Here is a 19,265-nt window from a genome sequence, read left to right as displayed (position 1 = left end):
GGGGGGGGAGAGGGGGAGAGAGAGAGAGGGGGGGGGGGGGGAGAGAGGGGAAGCAGCTCAGCGTTTACATCTGTTTGTCTCTGGGATGTGATGAGCTTACAGGGTCTAAAAGTGTCACTTCAGGTTCTCAGCTTTGCACTCTTAATCTCAAAATAGCCAAGGAGGAGCGGAGGGAAGACGGAGTCACTAAAAGCCATTTTGTTGTCTCTTTGTAAACAGCAACACTTATAAACGCTCTGTGGTGTTCGTGTTCATGGCTGTCATGTCCTTCTGTGTAAATATCAGATATCACGGTCTGCAAGCCAAGGTCGAAATAGAGAAATACGAAGCAACAGCGCCCCCTAGAGGACACTGGGTAGAACTGATCCGGGTCGGCCCACTTTACTGCAATAACACCATAGACTACAGCACATGCAAATGCAATAATTAGCCAAATAATGAATGATTTCATGCATTTTAATATGTTATCAAAGTGCATCATAGAATACTCGTTTAGCAGGTATAATCTCTTTTTCTACACAGCCAAGATTTACAGCACACACACACACACACACACACGCACGCACGCACGCACGCACGCACGCACGCACGCACGCACGATCAGTCAACACTGATTATTCCAAAGATGAGGTGTTTGTTCACTTTAATAATAAATGCAAAACTAATGTACTCTTCTTTTTTTTCTATATTAGTGCAAAAATGTTTTCCACAATCTTATAAAAAACCAGCAAGAGAGACGTAGGAAATGTCTGTTCGGGGGAGGGGGGGCATAAGGGCATAAAAAGGACATTTTGAACAACAGGATAACAAAAACAACACCATTTGTAATATTTACTGGCCAATCAGAGTGCTGTATTTTGTGCCTGCTGTATCTTCTTCTATGCTACCTGTCAATCAATAAACATATACTATACCATTAATGTATCGTCAGTTTCTGTTTGTAACTTATAGAGTATCACTTATATTTAGTGTGATTGACAGGAGATTAAAATCAACTCATTTTACTCAAAATCTTGAGTTTAGTCCCCCAAAAAAACACTGGAAAAGTCAAGACCATTGAGTTGATTTGTCGTGTGAGGCTGTTAAACCTCGCTGTGGTCCTGAGGTGGTCTACAGACTGGTCGCTGCAGCAGACGGAGCTCCTGAAGTCTGGTTTTTCTCCGGAGAGACGGCCGTCTGTTTGCCCAACACTGACTGGATGTGGCTGAGAAGTGCGGAGAAAAACTGAGGCACGCCTTCATACCCTGAGAGAGAGAAAAGTGTACATCAGAATACATTTGTATGCATGTGTGTGTGTGTGTGTGTGTCTGTGTGTGTGTGTGTGTGTGTGTGTGTGTGTGTGTGTGTGTGTGTGTGTGTGTGTGTGTGTGTGTGTGTGTGTGTGTGTGTGTGTGTGTGTGTGTGCATGCAGCTACCTGGGAAGATGTTGATGTCGATGACGGTGAGTGTGTGGGTGTGTATGTTGATGATGACGTCCACGCCGAACAGAGCCATGCCGAGCTGAAGTCGCAGCTCTTTGACCAGAGCCGCCACCGCCTCAGAGCTGGGGGGGGGCAGGAGAGGCATTTGTTTGTCCAGCTACACATCAGGGGGGGGGAGATGATTAGGGTGGATTTTAAACCAGTCAGTTGCCTATTAGAGGATATTTATTTCAATTTCACCTTGAATGAGTTCCCTGTACTGATGTGAGTAGTTCTGCTGTTATATTGTCACTTATGATGGGACAGGAAGTGAGAAAAAGGAGGAGAAGGAAACAAACCCTTTGTTAAAAACAGCGTTAGGACTTACCGCTGTGAGGTCAGAGCTGGACTCTGGCTTGGACACCTGATGGCTGTTGAAGAAGATGGTCTTCCTGTCTGGAGGCAGACAGAAAGTATATCATAGATCAAAGCAAGAAAGGAAAGAAAAGGAAAGGAAAAGAAAGGAAAAGAAAAGAGGAGAAACAGGGTAAGGAAAGTTGAGAAAAGGAAAAGGAGGGAAAGGTGGAAAGGAAATGAATGGAAAGGAAAGGAAAGGAAAGGAAAGGAATGGAAAGGAAAGGAAAAGAGAGTAGAAACTGGGAAAGGAATGTTGAGGAAAAGGAAAGGAAAGGAAAGGAAAGGAAAGGAATGGAAAGGAAAGGAAAAAGAAGGAAAGGAGATATAAGCAAAGGAAGGAAAGGATGAAAGGAAAGGAAAGGAAAGATAAAGAAAGGAAGGAAAGGAAAGGAAGGAAGGGAAAGGAAGGAAGGGAAGGGTAAAGCAGAAGTATATTTGTGTTCCTGCAGACTGACCACAGGGGCCAGGATGGAAGTTCTTGAGTGAGGGTCTCTCTACGCAGAAGTGTCTCTCTCCCACCACGAACACTTTGTGCAGAACGGCTCCGTGATTAACGAAGCTCTGCAGAACACAGGGAGCCCGAACATCTGCCAGACCCCCCCCACTGAAGATCAGACACATCTGCAACACACACACACACACACACAGATCCTGCGTTACATGAACAGAGAGGAAATCAGATGGAAACACACACACACACACACACACACACACACACACACACACACACAAACACACACACACACACACACACAAACACACACACACACACACACACACACACACACACACAGACACACACACACACACACACACACACACGACAGACTGACAAAATCCCTTTGTTGCATCCACAGTCACACATTCAGCTCACACATTCTCACACACACACATGTGAATGTTGACCCTACTCACCTCATGGGAGAGAGAGCCGTGAGCCACTCTGGTTTTACAAACTACGGTCAACAGAGAAAAAGAGGAAGTGTTGGTGGGGTCTGTCACACATCATGAGGAGGCAAACAGGAAGGGAGGATACTTGGATGTTGCATTTTTAAGAAGAGGAAATCCATATTTGTTTTTTATCAAAGCATAAATCAGAAAATGCTATCAAATGCGACTGAAAACACTTATTATCTCTGTGTTTTTAGCAATACAAGTATATAAATGGGTGATAAAGGAACAAAATCCCCAGTGAAAACCGTAAAAATATAGAAAGGAATTAAACTAGAAAGTCGCTCGTACGTTTGTGCTACTTAGGAGGAGATTTCAGCCTCAGAGTATGAGAAATAAAAATGTGTTAATTAAGTTAAAACTCACTCATTTCTTGTATTTCAAGTTTTCTTTTAACTATACAAACAAGGAATCATTCAGTGGTAACTTTTGAGGAATTGAGGGGAGAAGTCCACTGATGCAAATGGACTGTTGTAGTAAATAAACACCTTGTTGTTCTTGCATGCAGTGTCTCAAAGAGTCAAAAATGAAAACAGGTGATGGAGTAAGGACTGAAAGGATACACAGAGTTGGTTTGCGTTTGATGATAGGTTTATACCTGGGATAAATGAAAAAGGGTTTAAACAATGGGCGAGAAAAGGGATCACAGCAATATGTACAATGGTTGAACGGGGTAAGCTGCAGAGTTTTGAGAAGTTGAGGGGTAGATTTGGATTAGATCAATACGAACAATATCGCTACCTGCAAATAAAGGATGATTATGAGAAGGAGATAAAAACTGACACTGATGATGAAGTTGTTGAGGTATTTCGGAGAGCTTATGAAGGTAAAAAGTGCAGAGTAATCTCAGTACTATATAGAAGTTTGATGTCATGCAGAAAGTCTTCCTCTCTTTATATCAAAGAAAAATGGGAAAAGGAATTGAAAGAACAAATGACTGAGGAAGAGTGGTTTAATATTGTAAAACGCAGTGCACGTCCACTAGCTCCAGGATCTGGAGGGAATTTAACTGGAAGAACATGGTCAGATTTTTTATAACTCCAAAGATTAGGAAAGGAGTGGTGTCCATTCAACAACCACGCTGGAGAGCATGTGGTCACATGGATGCTGACCATACACACATATTCTGGTCCTGCCAAAAGTTAAAAGGATACTCGGACAAACTATGGAGGGATTTACAAAAAATAATAGGATATGAGATACCAAAAACGTGTAACATACTCTACTTAGGGAATTTAACACCAGACATAATACAAAGAGAGGATGAGTATCTTGTTAAAGTGCTGCTATCAGCCAGTAAGAAAACGATTACGAGAATGTGGTACAAAGTAGACCCACCGACTGAGGAGCAGTGGATGTGCACTGTGGAGAGATTTTTGTAATGGAGAAAATCACACATAAACTGAGACTACAAGAAGCACAATTTGAGGACAAATGCGAAAAATGGACGGATTATAGAGGACGAGAAGAGGACACCACCATTGCCACTGGACAATAAGGACATTGATTTAAGGATTGTTTAAATATGTATGTACGATGTTCCCTGAAACTGTAATTGTTGAAAGAAAAATTAATAAAAAATAGGTTTTAAAAAAAGAAAGGATACACAGAGAGAGGGTGCACTGACTGAGAGGGAAGCTGAGCGTGGTCACAGCTTGTTGAATGGACGACAGATCGCCCGCACTGTGGATCTCCAGGTAGGGAGGACTGCAGACATGCCAGTCTGTCGGAGAGAAGATGTATAATAGCAAAGATAATAATGGATTATAATCAACAGATCTGTGGATCATAAAAAAGCAGCACTTAAAATCCTGGAAATAAGTGATTCACAAAGTAACAGTGTTTAACCAATTAGTCAATTAAAGACGGGACAGCACTAAAAGCAGCAATTAAGTTCAAATATAGACAATCATCCCTTTGAGACATGAATAAAATGCAATAGATTTACATCATTTGAACTTATTTCTAGACTGAAAAACTGAATGTGTTCTGCTTTATCTTATACAACATTACTTGTTGTATAGTTGGATCTTTTATTCTTGTGAGTTCTTTCTGTTGTTTAGTGTAAAAATAATGAACAGAACTGAACGCTATGAAGATGCATTTCACCTTGGAGTGAATTGTGCAGCTCGCTCATGATCCGATAAGATACAAAGCGGTCCAGCAACTGGGTCATGGCGGGCAGCGGGTCCAGAAGAACTGTGCTGGGGTTATCTGAGACAAAGCTCTGAAATGTAAAAGAGAGAAATCATTGAACATGCAGTATTAATTATTGATTATGATCAAGAACACTCCTTCATTAATGATCAGTAGTACTCATAAAAAGCATCAATTCGGAAAGAAAAAGAAACAGAATCAGAAATACAGTTATTTTTCCTCTGGGAAAAATAAGAAAAAGCTGCTTCATTTTGGAATGAAATCAAGTAAAATAAAATAAAAATAATATAAAGGAAAATAAAAAAATAATAATATAAAATAAAGAAGAAAAATAAAATAAAAATAACAAAGGAAAATAAAAATAATAATAATATAAAATAAAGAAGAAAAATAAAATAAAATAATATTAAATCAAGTTAAATAAAATAAAGAAATAATATAAAATAGAATGAATACATATAATACAAAATAAAAGTTGTCTACTGCCAAATAAGGTAAATCTGTTGTTACCTGGAAGTTGGCGAGGAGCTGCTGTGAATGGCTGTCGTGCTCAGCCTCCACGATTACGTCAGACAGCTTGTGGACAATGACGTCAAAGGGTCCCTGGGGTCCCATTGGCTGAGTGAGGTCGATCTGACAGAACATAGAAGCCATTTAACATGTTGAAGTTTTTTTATTGGACTTTAATAATTACAAAGCATTTCAGTATTGGACCACCAGGGGGCAGTATAACCCAGTCTGTGAGCTAACTGGTCAGGTGTTTTAAGGTCACAGGTGAACAGGAAGTCTTGGTGAGCAAATGTGGCGGGATTATACGGTTTAATAAAACAAACCGGACAATGGGATATAATCATAAAACTTTGTCAAACATTAAATAAGGATGAATTACTTCTCATCTCATTACAGTTACATTTCTACAGTATGAAAAATCGGGATTTCACTGATAGTATAGTTGTTGTTTGTTATTTACTTGATAAGAGTAGCCTAAACAAACTAAATGTTTCCATTCAGTAAGTTGCTGTGAAAATGAGAATTAAATCCACAGTCAGTACACAGAGGGAAAACACGTGTACACATGGATTTGTAAGTACTACAACACTTTTACTGTTGCTTATCTTCAGGTCATTTGGTTTGGGAATGTATGTAAATGATTGCATAAGAAAGAAGACGTATAATACTCAGTTCTGGTCTATTATTATATTTTAAGCTGTTGTAAAAATACAATTCAAACACACAGCAGTGATAATCTGCATTATAAAGGTTTGAAATTAATTGTCTCAAAGTGTCAGGTATTTTTATTTGAACTGGCCTGAGTCTGGATGAGTGCTGGAAAGAAAGATCCAAAGAATAGGATATTTGAGAATTAAATCAGACCCCCATGAGTGAATAAATAAATAGAGAGGAATGAAAGAGCTACAGGCTAAGTGTACCAAGAAAGATCTTAATTCAAGACCCTCACGGACCAAGTTTCCCAAAAAAAGTATAGTTCTGTTTCTGCATGTGTGTGTATCTTAAAGCACTAAATGATGCCATTTTAGGGGAAATAAATCCTGCCACACTTCTTTTAACTCCTATAATTAATGTTACTCCTGAAATGTACACCACAGTAATGCACACTGCTGCAGCTTAAGTCATCAATACTCTTTAAATAGTTGCAGATTACCATTTTTTTTTTTGCATATCTGTACATAAATTGAGGGGAAAGGTGTCTTCACAGTTACGAACATACAGCCATTGTTACCAGATTGTCTCTGGCACATTGTAGGAGGGGGCTGCAGGTGGCTGTGACATGGATTAGTAAGGTTAAAGGCATCTGAACCTGACGTGTGTGTGTGTGTGTGTGTGTGTGTGTGTGTGTGTGTGTGTGTGTGTGTGTGTGTGTGTGTGTGTGTGTGTGTGTGTGTGTGTTTCTGTCTGTGTGTGTGTGTGTGTTTCTGTCTGTGTGTGTGTGTGTGTGTTTCTGTCTGTGTGTGTGTGTGTGTTTCTGTCTGTGTGTGTGTGTGTGTGTGTGTTTCTGTCTGTGTGTGTGTGTTTCTGTCTGTGTGTGTGTGTGTGTGTGTGTGTGTGTTTCTGTCTGTGTGTGCATTGTTTTCTCAAACTGTGGTCACAATAACGTCATACTTTAACCGCCTAACCTCTAAAATAAAATGCTATATGTGGCTTGCATCTTTACCAAGACTAGCGTGAATTGAGTCAGACTTCCACCTATTTAATGTGCACCCTGAATGTCAGGCTCCTTACACACTTTATCCTTTCCTGATAAATAGTAGTTGATTTTATGTAAGAACAACACTCACCTCCACCACTTCCACTCCATGGCCCCTGCAGGAAAGATAGTGAAGTGTTTATATTTTAACACGGGGGCATCCGATATCAAACATGGCTGAAAATAAGTGAGGTCAGGTTACTTATGAAAGTTTCAACCCAGATTATCACTGCTGTTGATAAAGAGTTGCACAACTGTGTACACAAGATTAGTTCAAGGGTGTAACAGCCACTCTTAATCATTCAGCATCAGATCTATGGTGCATGAAAGTAAAGTGGAATCAATTCACGTTTCTGTTTTCCATACAATATCTAAAGTAACGGGACAAAGATGCAAAAGTAACAGTCAGTTAGACAATGTATTCAAAGTTTTATTGAAGTCAAAATAAAGAAGTATAAGTACTTTCCACAAAGATCTTTTATAGCATGTGATGTAGTATAATTATCAACACAGTCATGTTGTGGTGTTTATTAACAGCCTACGTACTTCAGAGCAGCTCTTTAGTTTTAATAAGGGATCAATAAACGTCACCTTCACCTGTTATAACACATGATGAATTATTAGTTGATTATAGTTTGTTATTCATTAATTTGCATCTGAATCTTTAAAGTATCTAAGGTTAGCAAATACATACTAGATTAAGAAGTACAATATTTGCCTTTCAATTATAGTGGAAGAATTAAGGAGCAGGAAATGAAAATACTCAAGTTAAGTAAAAAGTTATTTATACTATTAAAAAAACCGTCTTTAAGAAGCCAAGAAAATAACAAATAAATCTAGTTGAAATAAAATAAACCAATTATACAATTAAAGGTTACAATCCAGAGTAAGACGTGATAATTAGTATAAGTTTTCAGCCTTAAACATTTGCAATAATAAAACAACATCAGAAGTTAGGCTGCAATGTGCACATTGAACTTCAATACAACAATTGATTGAACATTTGTATACTATAATATTAGTATTAATAAAGATGGTAATGATGAAATACTACATGTTAGTCATAAAGAAATAATATAAGGATCAAGTCAATTTAAAATGTGTGTAACAGAAGAAGTTAAAGTGCAATATAAAATGTGCAAAAAGAAAGAAATATACTTTAAAGTAAAAAGTGCGATGAGAAGATAACGTAACATGGAATACAGATATTTAAACAACATAAGAGCAATAATAATAAAGAAACTCGTGATAAAAATCAGCGTTATACAGTTTAATACAGAGAAAAATAGACCCATTCACCACAGCTTTCCTTTATTTCAAAGAAACAATCCACTTACGCACAGAAGTCTGCAAAAGCCTGCAGGTTGATCCTCCGGCGCTTCTTGTCGCTCAGGCAGAAACCAACCCTGCTGCTGCCCGACATCAGGCAGCGTGTGTGGGGGACACCGACGGAGGAATGACCGCAAACACACACCGGGAGAGTGGGGAGAGCGTCCTTACGTCGCTCCATCTCCATTCAACCCTCCACTCAATATCTCTCCTAAGACGTCTCTAAAAATCCCTCTGTCTTTTAGGAAGCGCGTCTCCTGATGCATTTCTTATTTCATAAGCGGAGAAAAAACAGACAGAGAGAGAGAGAGGGCAAGTCTAACTGGTAAAGTCACTACTTCCTTATTGCTCTTATCCAATAATAATGAATGAGGCCACTCATGCAGCTGCACCTCAGAGAAAGTATACTCCGCTCAAAGGTTGATATCACATATTAATTTGTCATAATTTTAAAGACAATATATATATATAAAGACTACATCCTATAGCTTGTGACAGAGTTTATGTTAACCTGTAATAACACCTGATTATGTACTTTCTGGATTAAATATTGTATTATTCTAACATGAATCATTGCTGCCATCCAGTCGTAATGAATGAGGCCAGTCGTGCAGCTGCACCACAGGGCTCTATAAATGAAAGAGAAAGTAAAAAAAAATCCCAGAAGTTACTCCATTATTCTCCAGAAGCCGCCTCGTCATGCTGTTTCCTGCTAACTAAAAGTCAAAAGTATAATATTTCTCGGTTATTAAGGACGGTGTAAAAACGTAGTAAGTGTTTATAGTTCACCTGAGGTCACCTGGAGAGAAAACAGAAATGTCCCGCGGGTCAAACGCAGGATTTGACCGACATATCACCATCTTTTCTCCGGAGGGCCGACTCTACCAAGTCGGTAAGAGAGACACTTTATGTGGTGTTTAAGTGCATGAATGTACTTCCTAATGCACAACAGAAGTTACTATACTATTCCCATCTTACTGTGCACTTAAAGAAGCAGTACTACCAGAACCTACATTTCTTTTACTCTTGCTAAATACGTTAGCATGTTGTGTGTGTGTGCAGTTAGCATCACACATTTCACGTTGCAGGTGTTCTCCTTGTTTGCATATTCCTGCTAAACCTGAAGAATATTTTAAAACTGTATTTTATATATATATATATATTTCTATAATTACATGTTGACTTCTGATTTGTTCATTTTTGGCAGTGTAGTAATGTAATTATGTCCAATTAAGGTATTTACTATGCCATATGTTAATATTGTGCAGCTTCTTAGCATTAGCATTTTCATGTTAAACCTGAAGATATCATACTTTGTCATTTCAAAGTAAAGTTTAACTCTTGATATGGTTCAACAGGTTAGAGGTATGCATGTTAAAGTCTTTAATGTACATTGTGGTGTGATAGTAATTCATTTCAATTAGGCAGTAGACTAGGCTATCTACTAAAGCTATTTCAATTCTAGGCTTTTATTTCACTTTCAGATGTTCATATTGTGCTTTTCACTACACTGATATAACAGCTTGAGTTGCTAGTCACTTTTCAGAGTTAGATTATTAGACAAAATTACAGTAAACTAAAGACACTGTTGATAATGCTAGTAAAAGGTAGTACTCTTATGCCGGACAGGAGTATATCTGCTTCGTACTTTTCCTCAAGATATCTGAGTAGTTCCTCTTCTGATGTTAGTGACCCAGAAATAGCTGCTTATAAATGCCATTTTTGGGACGGGAATAACCATGCAGCTCTCCACTGATACACATTATATCTAATATATTTATAAAAGACATGTTTATTCTTTTTGTATCTTTAATTCTCTGTGTGTTTTTGATGCAGAATATGCCTTCAAAGCAGTGTCCCAGAGTGGGCTAACGTCTGTGGGGGTCCGAGGGACGGACACCGCTGTGGTGGTCACACAGAAGAAAGTACCTGTAAGATACCACACACACACACACACACACACACACACACACACACACACACTTGTATAAGGATTTTTGGAGTTGGAGTGAAACAGGAAGCTTGCAGGAGTTGTGACTCTGGCTTTTTGCTGACTTGAGACTCAAATATAGAAAGAGGATGCCACCATGAGCATTCCAAATCTCGCATTCCCAAGCCAGAGACTACTTTTACTTTGAAAGGACAATAAAGCTGTATTTTGTCCACTCTCTTATTCTCATTGTATAATCATCATAATCAGTGTGGATGAGACTTAGTCAAATCTGATCATGATGTGTTTTGTGTAGATGCAGCATTGATATTTTTCACATGCACACTTCAAGGTTTCTCAGCACGTATCATTCTGCAGTTTGACTTACCTTCCCCCCCACCCCCCGCCTGCAGGACAAGCTGCTGGACCCGGAGACTGTGACCAACATGTTCAAACTGACCCCTCGCATCGGCTGTGTGATGACCGGGCAGGGAGGTGTGTGTCATTGTTCAAATGTGATTTAAAAAGTACTGTACAATGTTTAGGTACTTTTTCTCGAGTATTTCCACTTTTACCCCACAACATTTTGGAAGTGTTGTACTTTTTTATTCCACTTTATTTCTCTGACAAATTCAGTTTATTAGTTTATACACAATATAAATAAACTAATATACATAATTATAGTTTCAGATATCTAGCAGCAGTATTTAGGGTTTCTTTTAAAAGCTCTACTTTGATGAACACTTAAAGCATCAATAATCCTAATCCAGTCATTTAATATAGGATTCTGAAATGGGCTATTGACCAATAAGTTATATTAAGTATATTTTGATGCCAAGACTTTTACTTGAGTTACTTTGACTCAAATTGTAGGTGCTTCTGTCTGCACCTTAATCTCACAGGCACGCACGTTCTTTTAAATACAGTAGCTAAGCAAAGTGTAATAGCCTAAATCCTAGGTACAATTTTCTGTTCATTTGTCATGTTGATATTTCAGTTTGTTATGTTTGTTTCTTACCTGCATGTCTGTAAGGTTATATTCATTTAACATTGTTCAAGTAAAGTGTGTGTTTTCCCACTTCCGCAGCGGACAGTCGCTCCCAGGTCCACCGGGCTCGAGTGGAGGCAGGAGAGTGGAAATATAAGTTTGGTTACGACATCCTGCCGGACGTGTTGTGTCGCAGGATCGCTGAAATCTCCCAGGTCTACACACAGAACGCCGAGATGAGACCCCTAGGCTGCTGTGAGTGAGGGTCTTTATTTCTGCCTCTTATTAATTCAATGACATGGTTAAGATTTAGGGTATGAAAGTGATATAAGAAATGGGACATCCCTATAAACTATAGCAAGATATCTTACCTCCCAATAAAACAGTGTTGTTATTAGGGCTGCCCTCGATTAAGATTTTCGTAGTCGACTAATAGTCGTCCATTCAGGCGATTGGTCGACTAATCGCCTCACGTAGCTGATGGTTTCAGTTTCAAAGGCTGATAAAGGACCTTATTATAACAGGATGGTACGTTGTGCTTCACAGGAAATATAAAATACAACTGTAATAATGAACCGTTGAAATCTAAATTAAACTGTAGACGTAGAAAGCGCAGGAGTCACAGCGCACCGTCATCTGTACAAACAGCAGAAGCTCCAGTAAGGATTCTTAGTGTGTGTGAACAACCAGTGAGCACACACACACTGAGCATTCAGTTGTAGTTTTTAACATTCATACCTGAATATAACAACCCAATAAATACTACACAGGAAATGGATACAGCGACAAATATGCTCATCGGCAAAAATAAAGCTCCGTGTTTTGATATGATGGCGTGGATACGGAGGCACCTTTTATCCAGCGGAGTTTGCATGCCACCTTTTGGGGCTCGTCCCTTAAATGCTCAGAAGGATCGCACACTTTGGATTTCCTGTCAGACAAAATAACTTAAGGACCAGGCACAGCTCTGAATGAAGTCTGACGAGGTCTATTGAAAAATGAGTCGACGATTAACGATTAGTCGACTAATGGGGGGGGGGGCAGCCCTACGTGAATTTATATTCACTTTTGAGGGAAAATCTGCTACTTCTAAGATGCCAAATGTTCTCTTTACCTTTCTATTCCCAGGCTTTTCTTTATTCCCTTTTTACAAAAACAGAGCTTGCACAGAATCATTGAAAAATGGATCGACATGGAGTCATTAAAACATCATAAACACATCCTCCTCTCACTGTTTATCGCCCTCCTTCCCCAGGTATGATGATGGTGGCTATAGACCCCCAGCAGGGTCCTGTCCTGTTTAAATGCGACCCGGCAGGATACTACTGCGGCTTCAGGGCCACGGCCGTCGGGGCCAAACAAACGGAGGCCAACAGCTACCTGGAGAAGAAGCTGAAGAAGAAGCCTGAGCTGACCCACGACAGGACCGTACAGGTAGAGAAGAACCGGGACATTTTCAAAGTTACATCAAGGCTTCTCTGTGTTTTAGATATTCACTACTCCCTGTCTCTGCAGATGGCTATCACATGTCTGTCCTCTGTCCTGTCCGTGGACTTCAAACCAACTGAGCTGGAGATCGGCGTGGTCACTAAAGAAAATCCCAAGTTCAGGTAACTCAAAACTACTTTAAAGAGGCCTAACTTTGGTTTGTGGGGTTTTCCCTTTCCTGTAGTGTGTTATCCAAGTGGTCTGCAAAGTCTAAAGTCCCACCTGAAACACCTTCATTGGACTCATTTGTTTCCTTAATTAACACAGTGACAGCACTATGCAACACTCACGCTTCTGTTGGCTAGCGCTCCAACACATTGTATGTGCGAAGGGGGCGGGACATCTCTAAGTGGTTGACCAATCACAACGAGGTGCTGCAGCACAGGCAGTATGAGAAAAACAAAGAGCTTTTTGAACATTAAAGCATGGAGACACGTCCCAGCAGAGACACAACTTTTTTTCGTTTTGATTGTGGTGCTTTTACAGTAGGCTTTTTATCTGGATTATGTCACTCCTTGATCAATCCGTACCCTGTGTTTATTTCTCTTTCTGTCTCCTCCTGTAGGTTGCTGTCAGAGGCCGAGATAGACGCTCACCTGGTTGCCATCGCAGAACGGGAGTAAAGGTTTCTCTCTCAAACTTCAGACCGCCGTCATAGTTTTTCATTTTCAGCGTGCTTGATTCATCCCAGTTAAGCAGCACTGTTGGCTAAAGATAAGCGGTGTGTTCAGGCAGGTAGAGAAAGCACACCTGAAGATAGGAAATTATTAAAGATGGATAAAGATTTCTAGTGTTTCACCAGACATTTCTACTCGTGTGTTTTTAAAAAGCTTTTACTCCCAGTCAAACCATGTTTAGTGGACAACACAAGCGACACATTCCACCTTCATCTGTGCAACATATTGCCATTATTTTGAATACATAAACGACAGGAATTTAGCTGGTTTTGTTACGAGGATATATTTGTCATATGGCTTATTCCATATTGTACGTTTTTTAACACCAATACTGTTGTCATCCCACATTTGTAAAGTTGCAATAAAAACAGACCTATTATCAAACCCTTTAAATCGACTCTAATTGATCAAATCCGTTAATACAATTATGAGTTTCAACCTTAATATTTGATAGCATTTATTTACTTTGATGCTTTCACATTTTAGGTTTATTTTCCATTGTCCGGTTCAAAGAACACTCCCCTGGTTGAACAGCAGGGGGCATCGGTTCACTGTGTTGGAGTTCAAACACATGACCTTCCATTCTGCTGCTTTCAGTATACTGCTAAAATACAGTTGAATTACAAAAAATAAAGGAAGCTATTTAAACTTTTATATTGAACTTTAGATCATTAGATTGAAAGGCATCAAAAAAAAGTGTTTACCGTCACAGTCCTTGCGATAATCCAGAGTCCCAATGTTTCTTGGATGCAAACTTAACACTTTACATTACGAGTGAGGCTGGGAGGGAGTGCGGTCGTCTTTCAACCAGAAGGTAGCGGGGGCCGATCCCAGCCCGAGCAGTTGGAGTTACAGTGTTCTACTTGGAAGCAGTAATGCAGCCTCAGTACATTCTGACAGGCTGTCTCTCGTTCACTGGCAGGGCGTAGCGTGGGAAGGCTTCTATCTGTGAACACACCTGTCGGTCTCGAACTGAATCCAGTGGTAATCTAAAGCTGCAGGAATGTGGTCCAAAGAATCCAAAAACAGTTTAAATATTAATTAAATGTTTTAGAAATTCACACTTTTTGTCTACACATTTATTTCCTTTCTATTTTCTTTTCAAACTTCTGAATTTTTTTCAAAATATCCACTTTTTGGAATTTTCAACTATTTCTTCAAAACCTTTTTTCTGAAAGATCAGATTTGTTTTCAAATTTCTGGATTTAATTTTAAATGTCGTTTTTTTTTTAATGACCGATTTTTAATTTATTTTTATTTCTGACTTTTTCTCAAAAAAATGTCCCACTATTCTCTCATTCATTTAACTCCTTGTGGTCTTAATCATCATCTTGTTAAAATGCACACTTTTTGTCTCTAAAAAAATGAAACATTTATTGTCTAGTAAATTAGGAGACCAGGAGCGCAAAATGTTAACGAGGAATTGTGTTTTGGAGTTTCGCTACCATGATAGAACAAATTAGAAAGTCTGTTGATTTTCAGATCCAGCTAACGAGACATTATACCAGCAGCAGATTATCTTGCGATCAATCAGCTGGGGCTCTGCTTATTTTCAGTGGAGCAGTTTTTTTTTTCAGGGGCTTTTCTGAGATCAAATGAACTCCTTTATGCTTTAAATTGATTTAACATCAAAATAACAATATAAAGTAAAGCTCTCACTCGTTTCTCTCCATAGTTTCGGCCCTCCTACAATTCCTTTCAAAACCCCCCCAGAGGAGAGGGAGAGACTTTTCTGTCCTGCTCTCTGCTTAGAGATCCTTTTCAAACCTCCATTTTTTTTTTCTCCAAATTTTGAATTTTTTGAATTTCAGATTATTTCTTAGAAATGATCAATTTATCTTACAAAAAGATTCATATTTTATTAATAACGTAGCCCTGTTTTATATCACACTGCTGTAGAACAACCTCTCTGTCCTCTCTGCTGCAGATTGTCCTGAAGAACTTTCCACTAGATGGCACTGTTGCGTCTCCCCCTCCTCCCTCTGTGTGTGCAGTACTTTTCTATTTAGGGACACCTATTCTGACCGTGTAAACAATTATACTTAGCAGTCTTGGAACATTATGTGTATGTGTGTGTGTGTGTGTGTGTGTGTGTGTGTGTGTGTGTATGTGTGTGTTTTTGTGTGTGTGTGTCTGAGCTACCACCAGTGACCCACCAATTTGTGGATACGGATCAATGTCGTCTTCAATTACTGAACGTCACTTGCAATCTGAGTGTGGACGCATTTCTGGTTACACACATTTGCATATTTCAACACACACACACACACACACACACACACACACACACACACAATCACACACGGACTACAATGTGAGTCTGCTTATACTTTATTAAAACAATAAGTTGACACGTTAAAGGAAAATGATTTACAGAATTTGGTTACTTTTGAAGGACACATGTCAAATAAACTTTATTTTACCCAAAGAAACAGAATCAAAGATCTGAAGGGAACTAAAGGCTGTGTTGAGTAAAGATTATAATCGTGCATGTAGTGGAGATTAAATTGAGAATGAGTAGCTTTAGCTTTGATTTAAAGAGGCCCTATTCACATTTTGGGCTTTTCGCTTTGCTGTAGTGTGTTTTATAAGTTTGTGTGGATGTAAATGGTCTGAAACGCCTCCATTGGACTCCTTTGTTTACTTCTGTAACATTGTGACATCACTATGTAACACTCTGATTCTATTATCTAGCGCTCCAACACTTTGTACGTGATAGGCTAAGGAGCGGGACATCTCTGAGCGGTTGACCAATCGCAACAGGGCCGGCCAGCTAACCAATCAGAACAGATTGGGCTCTGGTTTCAGACAGAGGGTGAAAAGAGGTGCTGCAGCACAGGCAGTATGAGAAAAATAAAGAGCTTTCTGAACATTAAAGCATGGAGACATGTCCCAGGAGAGACAGAAATACAAATATAAAACCTAAACATCACAGGTTGAGATTCTGAAGGGTCCAATGCCGATAGATGACACATTTAAAAGGGAATTACGATCTTCATTCACAGAAAAAAATCCTAATCTGTCACTATGAGTCCCTCCTGGCACTGAGGCTGGTTAAAGAGGGGGTGCTCAGTTTGTTTGCAGACACAATTAGGATTTAGGCGGAGAGGCTTGCCCCAGCGTTTCTCAGAGAGCAGCAAAAACCTCCGCTAGTCTCCTTAAAGCTACAACTGCAAGAGGCTCCTGAGGTGCATTGATAGCCCTCTTAACTTAAGTCTCCTCGCCGTCCACTTAACCGGAGAACTTCAGAGTGTTGCTCTGCAGCTTGAGGCTGTATAAATACATTACCTCGAGGAAGATACACATCCTTTGCACGTAGTTTATGTACAATGACTTAAGGAGAGACACAAAAATAATACTAACTTTGAGTATTAGCGTCTATAGACTTCTCCAAAGTTAACCATAAGTTTAATTCTTACCTATGTTATGAACATTTCTAAAGATGGCTTTGTTTGCCTGATTTATATCACATTTTAATCCTTATATCGAAGTGAAAATGGATTGTTTTCTTTGTGTGTTGACAATATTTTCTTACATTTCTGATGTGATACAAAGAAGTATACAAAATCCTGTCTGTGTCAACAACAGCAAACAATCATTTTGGAGCTGACTTTATCCGATATCAAGATTTCTGTTCCGGAAACGTACGCAAATGAGCAGATATTTCATAAGATAATGCTTTATTTCCATAGTTAAACATACAGTTTGAGAAAACAAGTACTACTAAAAAGTGTTGTGTTAATATAAGTAACAAACCTGTGAAATGTGAAGGTGATATCTATTAGGTCATTTCCCCCCCTATTCACCTGTAGTGCCTCCCCTTATAAAGCGCTTTAAATACCCTGGAGGAGGTTTTTAAACGGCTGCGTCGTAGGTGCACGTTTGTCTCTTCGTCCTCCTCTCTGACGCTGCATGCATGCACCCAAAAACCTGCGAAAAAACACAAACAAATAACAGCTATCAACACCAGCAAGCTTCCACTTTGAGTGCAGAAACAGAAACATGTTATTAACACAGTTCAAAAAGTCATCCAGAGTTTAATCAGGAAAGCAATCAGTGCTTCATGTTGTCACAGGGATCAAACATGTGGCTTGTATGTTGTCCACACCAGATAGATTATAAAAACATGCTTTGGATTTACCCCAAGGGGGGGGGGGGGGGTGTGTGTGTGTACATGTGTAATTTGTTTCACTAGAGGCTCCTTTGCCCTCTTTAGCCTTTTCCATGGCATTGTGTCACATATTAGTGTAACACCATAAACCTCTGTCTCCTTTTATGGAATCATTTAAAAACTTTGCCTCACTTTCCATTTATTATCTTTACTTAAACCTGCAGTAACTGATTTACATTGATGTTTAACTTGTGCATGTGATAAAAATGAAGCAAAAGAGGTTTTTAAAAGTACCAAAGGGAACTGCACTGATGGGAGGATCAAAAAAACCCCGCGACATGGTACAAGCAATTCACCTTACATTGGATTTAAAGACATAAAATGAGTATTTCAATATCTAAAAAGGCAAGAAAATACTATTTTTAACTAAGAAATGCAAGTGTTCTGTACTGTTTTATACCCAATAACGCTTATATAGTACTGAACGCCTCCAGGAGAAGTTGTTTCAGATCGTTTTTAAATAGGAAGTGAAAGTGTTCAAGTATAACTGGTTCTCTGTACAAAACTGGAGAGAACACAGCGATGTTATCCTTTGCAGACCATTGACATGCACACAAACCTGTATAACACACTGCAGGAAAGGGAAAAGTATAATAGAGCCCCTATAAATATACTCCAAAACTGGACCTTAGCCTCTTATTTCTGCTCCTCCACACCACACACTCCTTCCTCTCCACCATCACCCCCCTACCTCCCCCCTTCTCTCCCCTGATGTGAAATGTTGACCCTGTGGCTGGTGTCTCCTGGTACTGGGACTGCCTGCCAAGCTGAATAGGCCTGGGGCATCGGGTAGCCAGGCTGTGTGTGTGATGGTGTGTGTGTGTGTGCGAGTGTGTTGGGTCACGGCGTGGGGATTATGTGTGTGTGAGTGATTGAGGGTGACAGCGGCCCTAGCATTAGGGGCCCTGTGGCAGATTTCGTAGGCCTGTTTTAGACGCACTAAGCTGGATTTACCAGCAGCAGTGTGTCAGCAGTGATGCAGCCACCCTGGACCTCCTACAGAACACACACACATACACACAGACCCACATCACCTCTGACCTGTCTTGCAACCAGTCTGACGTCCCAGCATCCCTCTCTCTCCCTGTGTCCATTCGCTACTGTTGACTTCCTGTTGTTACACTCCTTTGAATCTGTGCTCACTACAGTAGATATGCTGAGGCTCAATGGACTCTGCTATGCATGCAGACCGCTGTAGCGTGCATTTAGCGCCTCGACCCCAAAACAAATATGAGAGCCCCGTCAGGGAAACTTTGCACTGAATCCATTTCATTTTACGTTCTTCAAACTGTGGATGTGCTCTACGGTCGCAGAGTGAATCAAGGGGAAACCTAGAAGGGTGAACATCGTCTAAAGATGTGAACATTATAGGCCTTTTCAGTAGTAAGAGTTGTAGAAGGATCGCTGATTAAATAACGTTTCTTTGGTGAAATACTGAAATGACAAATCTGTGCTGCCTCATGGAGCAGCATGGTCTTATAGATGGGTCAACTTTGCTTTTCATTTGTGAGCTAGACCAATTCCACTGGAGGATCTGTGCTGGGGCTAGTT

At 39.7% G+C, this 19,265-nt stretch overlaps 2 protein-coding genes across 3 annotated transcripts; one reads left to right on the top strand and one right to left on the bottom strand.

Moving 5' to 3' along the window:
* Positions 1-440: 440 nt before the first annotated feature.
* Positions 441-8,973, bottom strand: LOC134880236 (inositol-tetrakisphosphate 1-kinase-like). 2 transcript variants are annotated; one of them, XM_063907026.1, is made up of 10 exons: positions 8,469-8,973; positions 7,223-7,247; positions 5,436-5,558; positions 4,878-4,995; positions 4,375-4,491; positions 2,733-2,812; positions 2,273-2,438; positions 1,789-1,856; positions 1,416-1,578; positions 441-1,244 (listed from the first exon to the last, which is right to left on the bottom strand). In XM_063907026.1, the coding sequence occupies exons 1-10, from the start codon at positions 8,645-8,647 to the stop codon at positions 1,111-1,113; spliced, it is 1,173 nt and encodes a 390-aa protein (XP_063763096.1). In that variant the 5' UTR covers positions 8,648-8,973; the 3' UTR covers positions 441-1,110. The 2 variants fall into 2 exon arrangements, with proteins under 2 accessions (XP_063763096.1, XP_063763097.1); XM_063907027.1 differs by having other exon boundaries at positions 2,733-2,773; positions 4,396-4,491; positions 8,469-8,967.
* Positions 8,974-9,093: 120 nt separating this feature from the next.
* On the top strand, positions 9,094-13,936 carry LOC134880237 (proteasome subunit alpha type-6-like). Its single transcript, XM_063907028.1, has 7 exons — positions 9,094-9,352; positions 10,297-10,391; positions 10,804-10,885; positions 11,478-11,633; positions 12,634-12,812; positions 12,894-12,988; positions 13,432-13,936. Exons 1-7 carry the CDS (start codon positions 9,277-9,279, stop codon positions 13,487-13,489), a joined length of 741 nt encoding a protein of 246 aa, XP_063763098.1. The 5' UTR covers positions 9,094-9,276; the 3' UTR covers positions 13,490-13,936.
* Positions 13,937-19,265: the final 5,329 nt, after the last annotated feature.

Source organism: Eleginops maclovinus, chromosome 18 (assembly GCF_036324505.1).
Source record: "Eleginops maclovinus isolate JMC-PN-2008 ecotype Puerto Natales chromosome 18, JC_Emac_rtc_rv5, whole genome shotgun sequence".
Taxonomy (NCBI): Eukaryota; Metazoa; Chordata; class Actinopteri; order Perciformes; family Eleginopidae; genus Eleginops; species Eleginops maclovinus.
Note: the sequence above shows the minus strand (reverse complement) of the source record. Positions and strands in the feature narration are given on the sequence as shown.

What these genes read in the sequence shown, in the direction of transcription:
- LOC134880236 (XM_063907026.1), bottom strand. Translation starts at nt 8,647, where the DNA reads ATGGAGATGGAGCGACGTAAGGACGCTCTCCCCACTCTCCCGGTGTGT. An exon ending in AGCTCCTCGCCAACTTCCAG is followed by an intron (nt 4,996 to 5,435) that starts GTAACAACAGAT and finishes TTTACATTTCAG; the next exon opens with AGCTTTGTCTCAGATAACCC. An exon ending in CGACATCAACATCTTCCCAG is followed by an intron (nt 1,245 to 1,415) that starts GTAGCTGCATGC and finishes TCTCTCTCTCAG; the next exon opens with GGTATGAAGGCGTGCCTCAG.
- LOC134880237 (XM_063907028.1), top strand. Translation starts at nt 9,277, where the DNA reads ATGTCCCGCGGGTCAAACGCAGGATTTGACCGACATATCACCATCTTT. An exon ending in TGTGATGACCGGGCAGGGAG is followed by an intron (nt 10,886 to 11,477) that starts GTGTGTGTCATT and finishes CCACTTCCGCAG; the next exon opens with CGGACAGTCGCTCCCAGGTC. An exon ending in AAAGAAAATCCCAAGTTCAG is followed by an intron (nt 12,989 to 13,431) that starts GTAACTCAAAAC and finishes CTCCTCCTGTAG; the next exon opens with GTTGCTGTCAGAGGCCGAGA.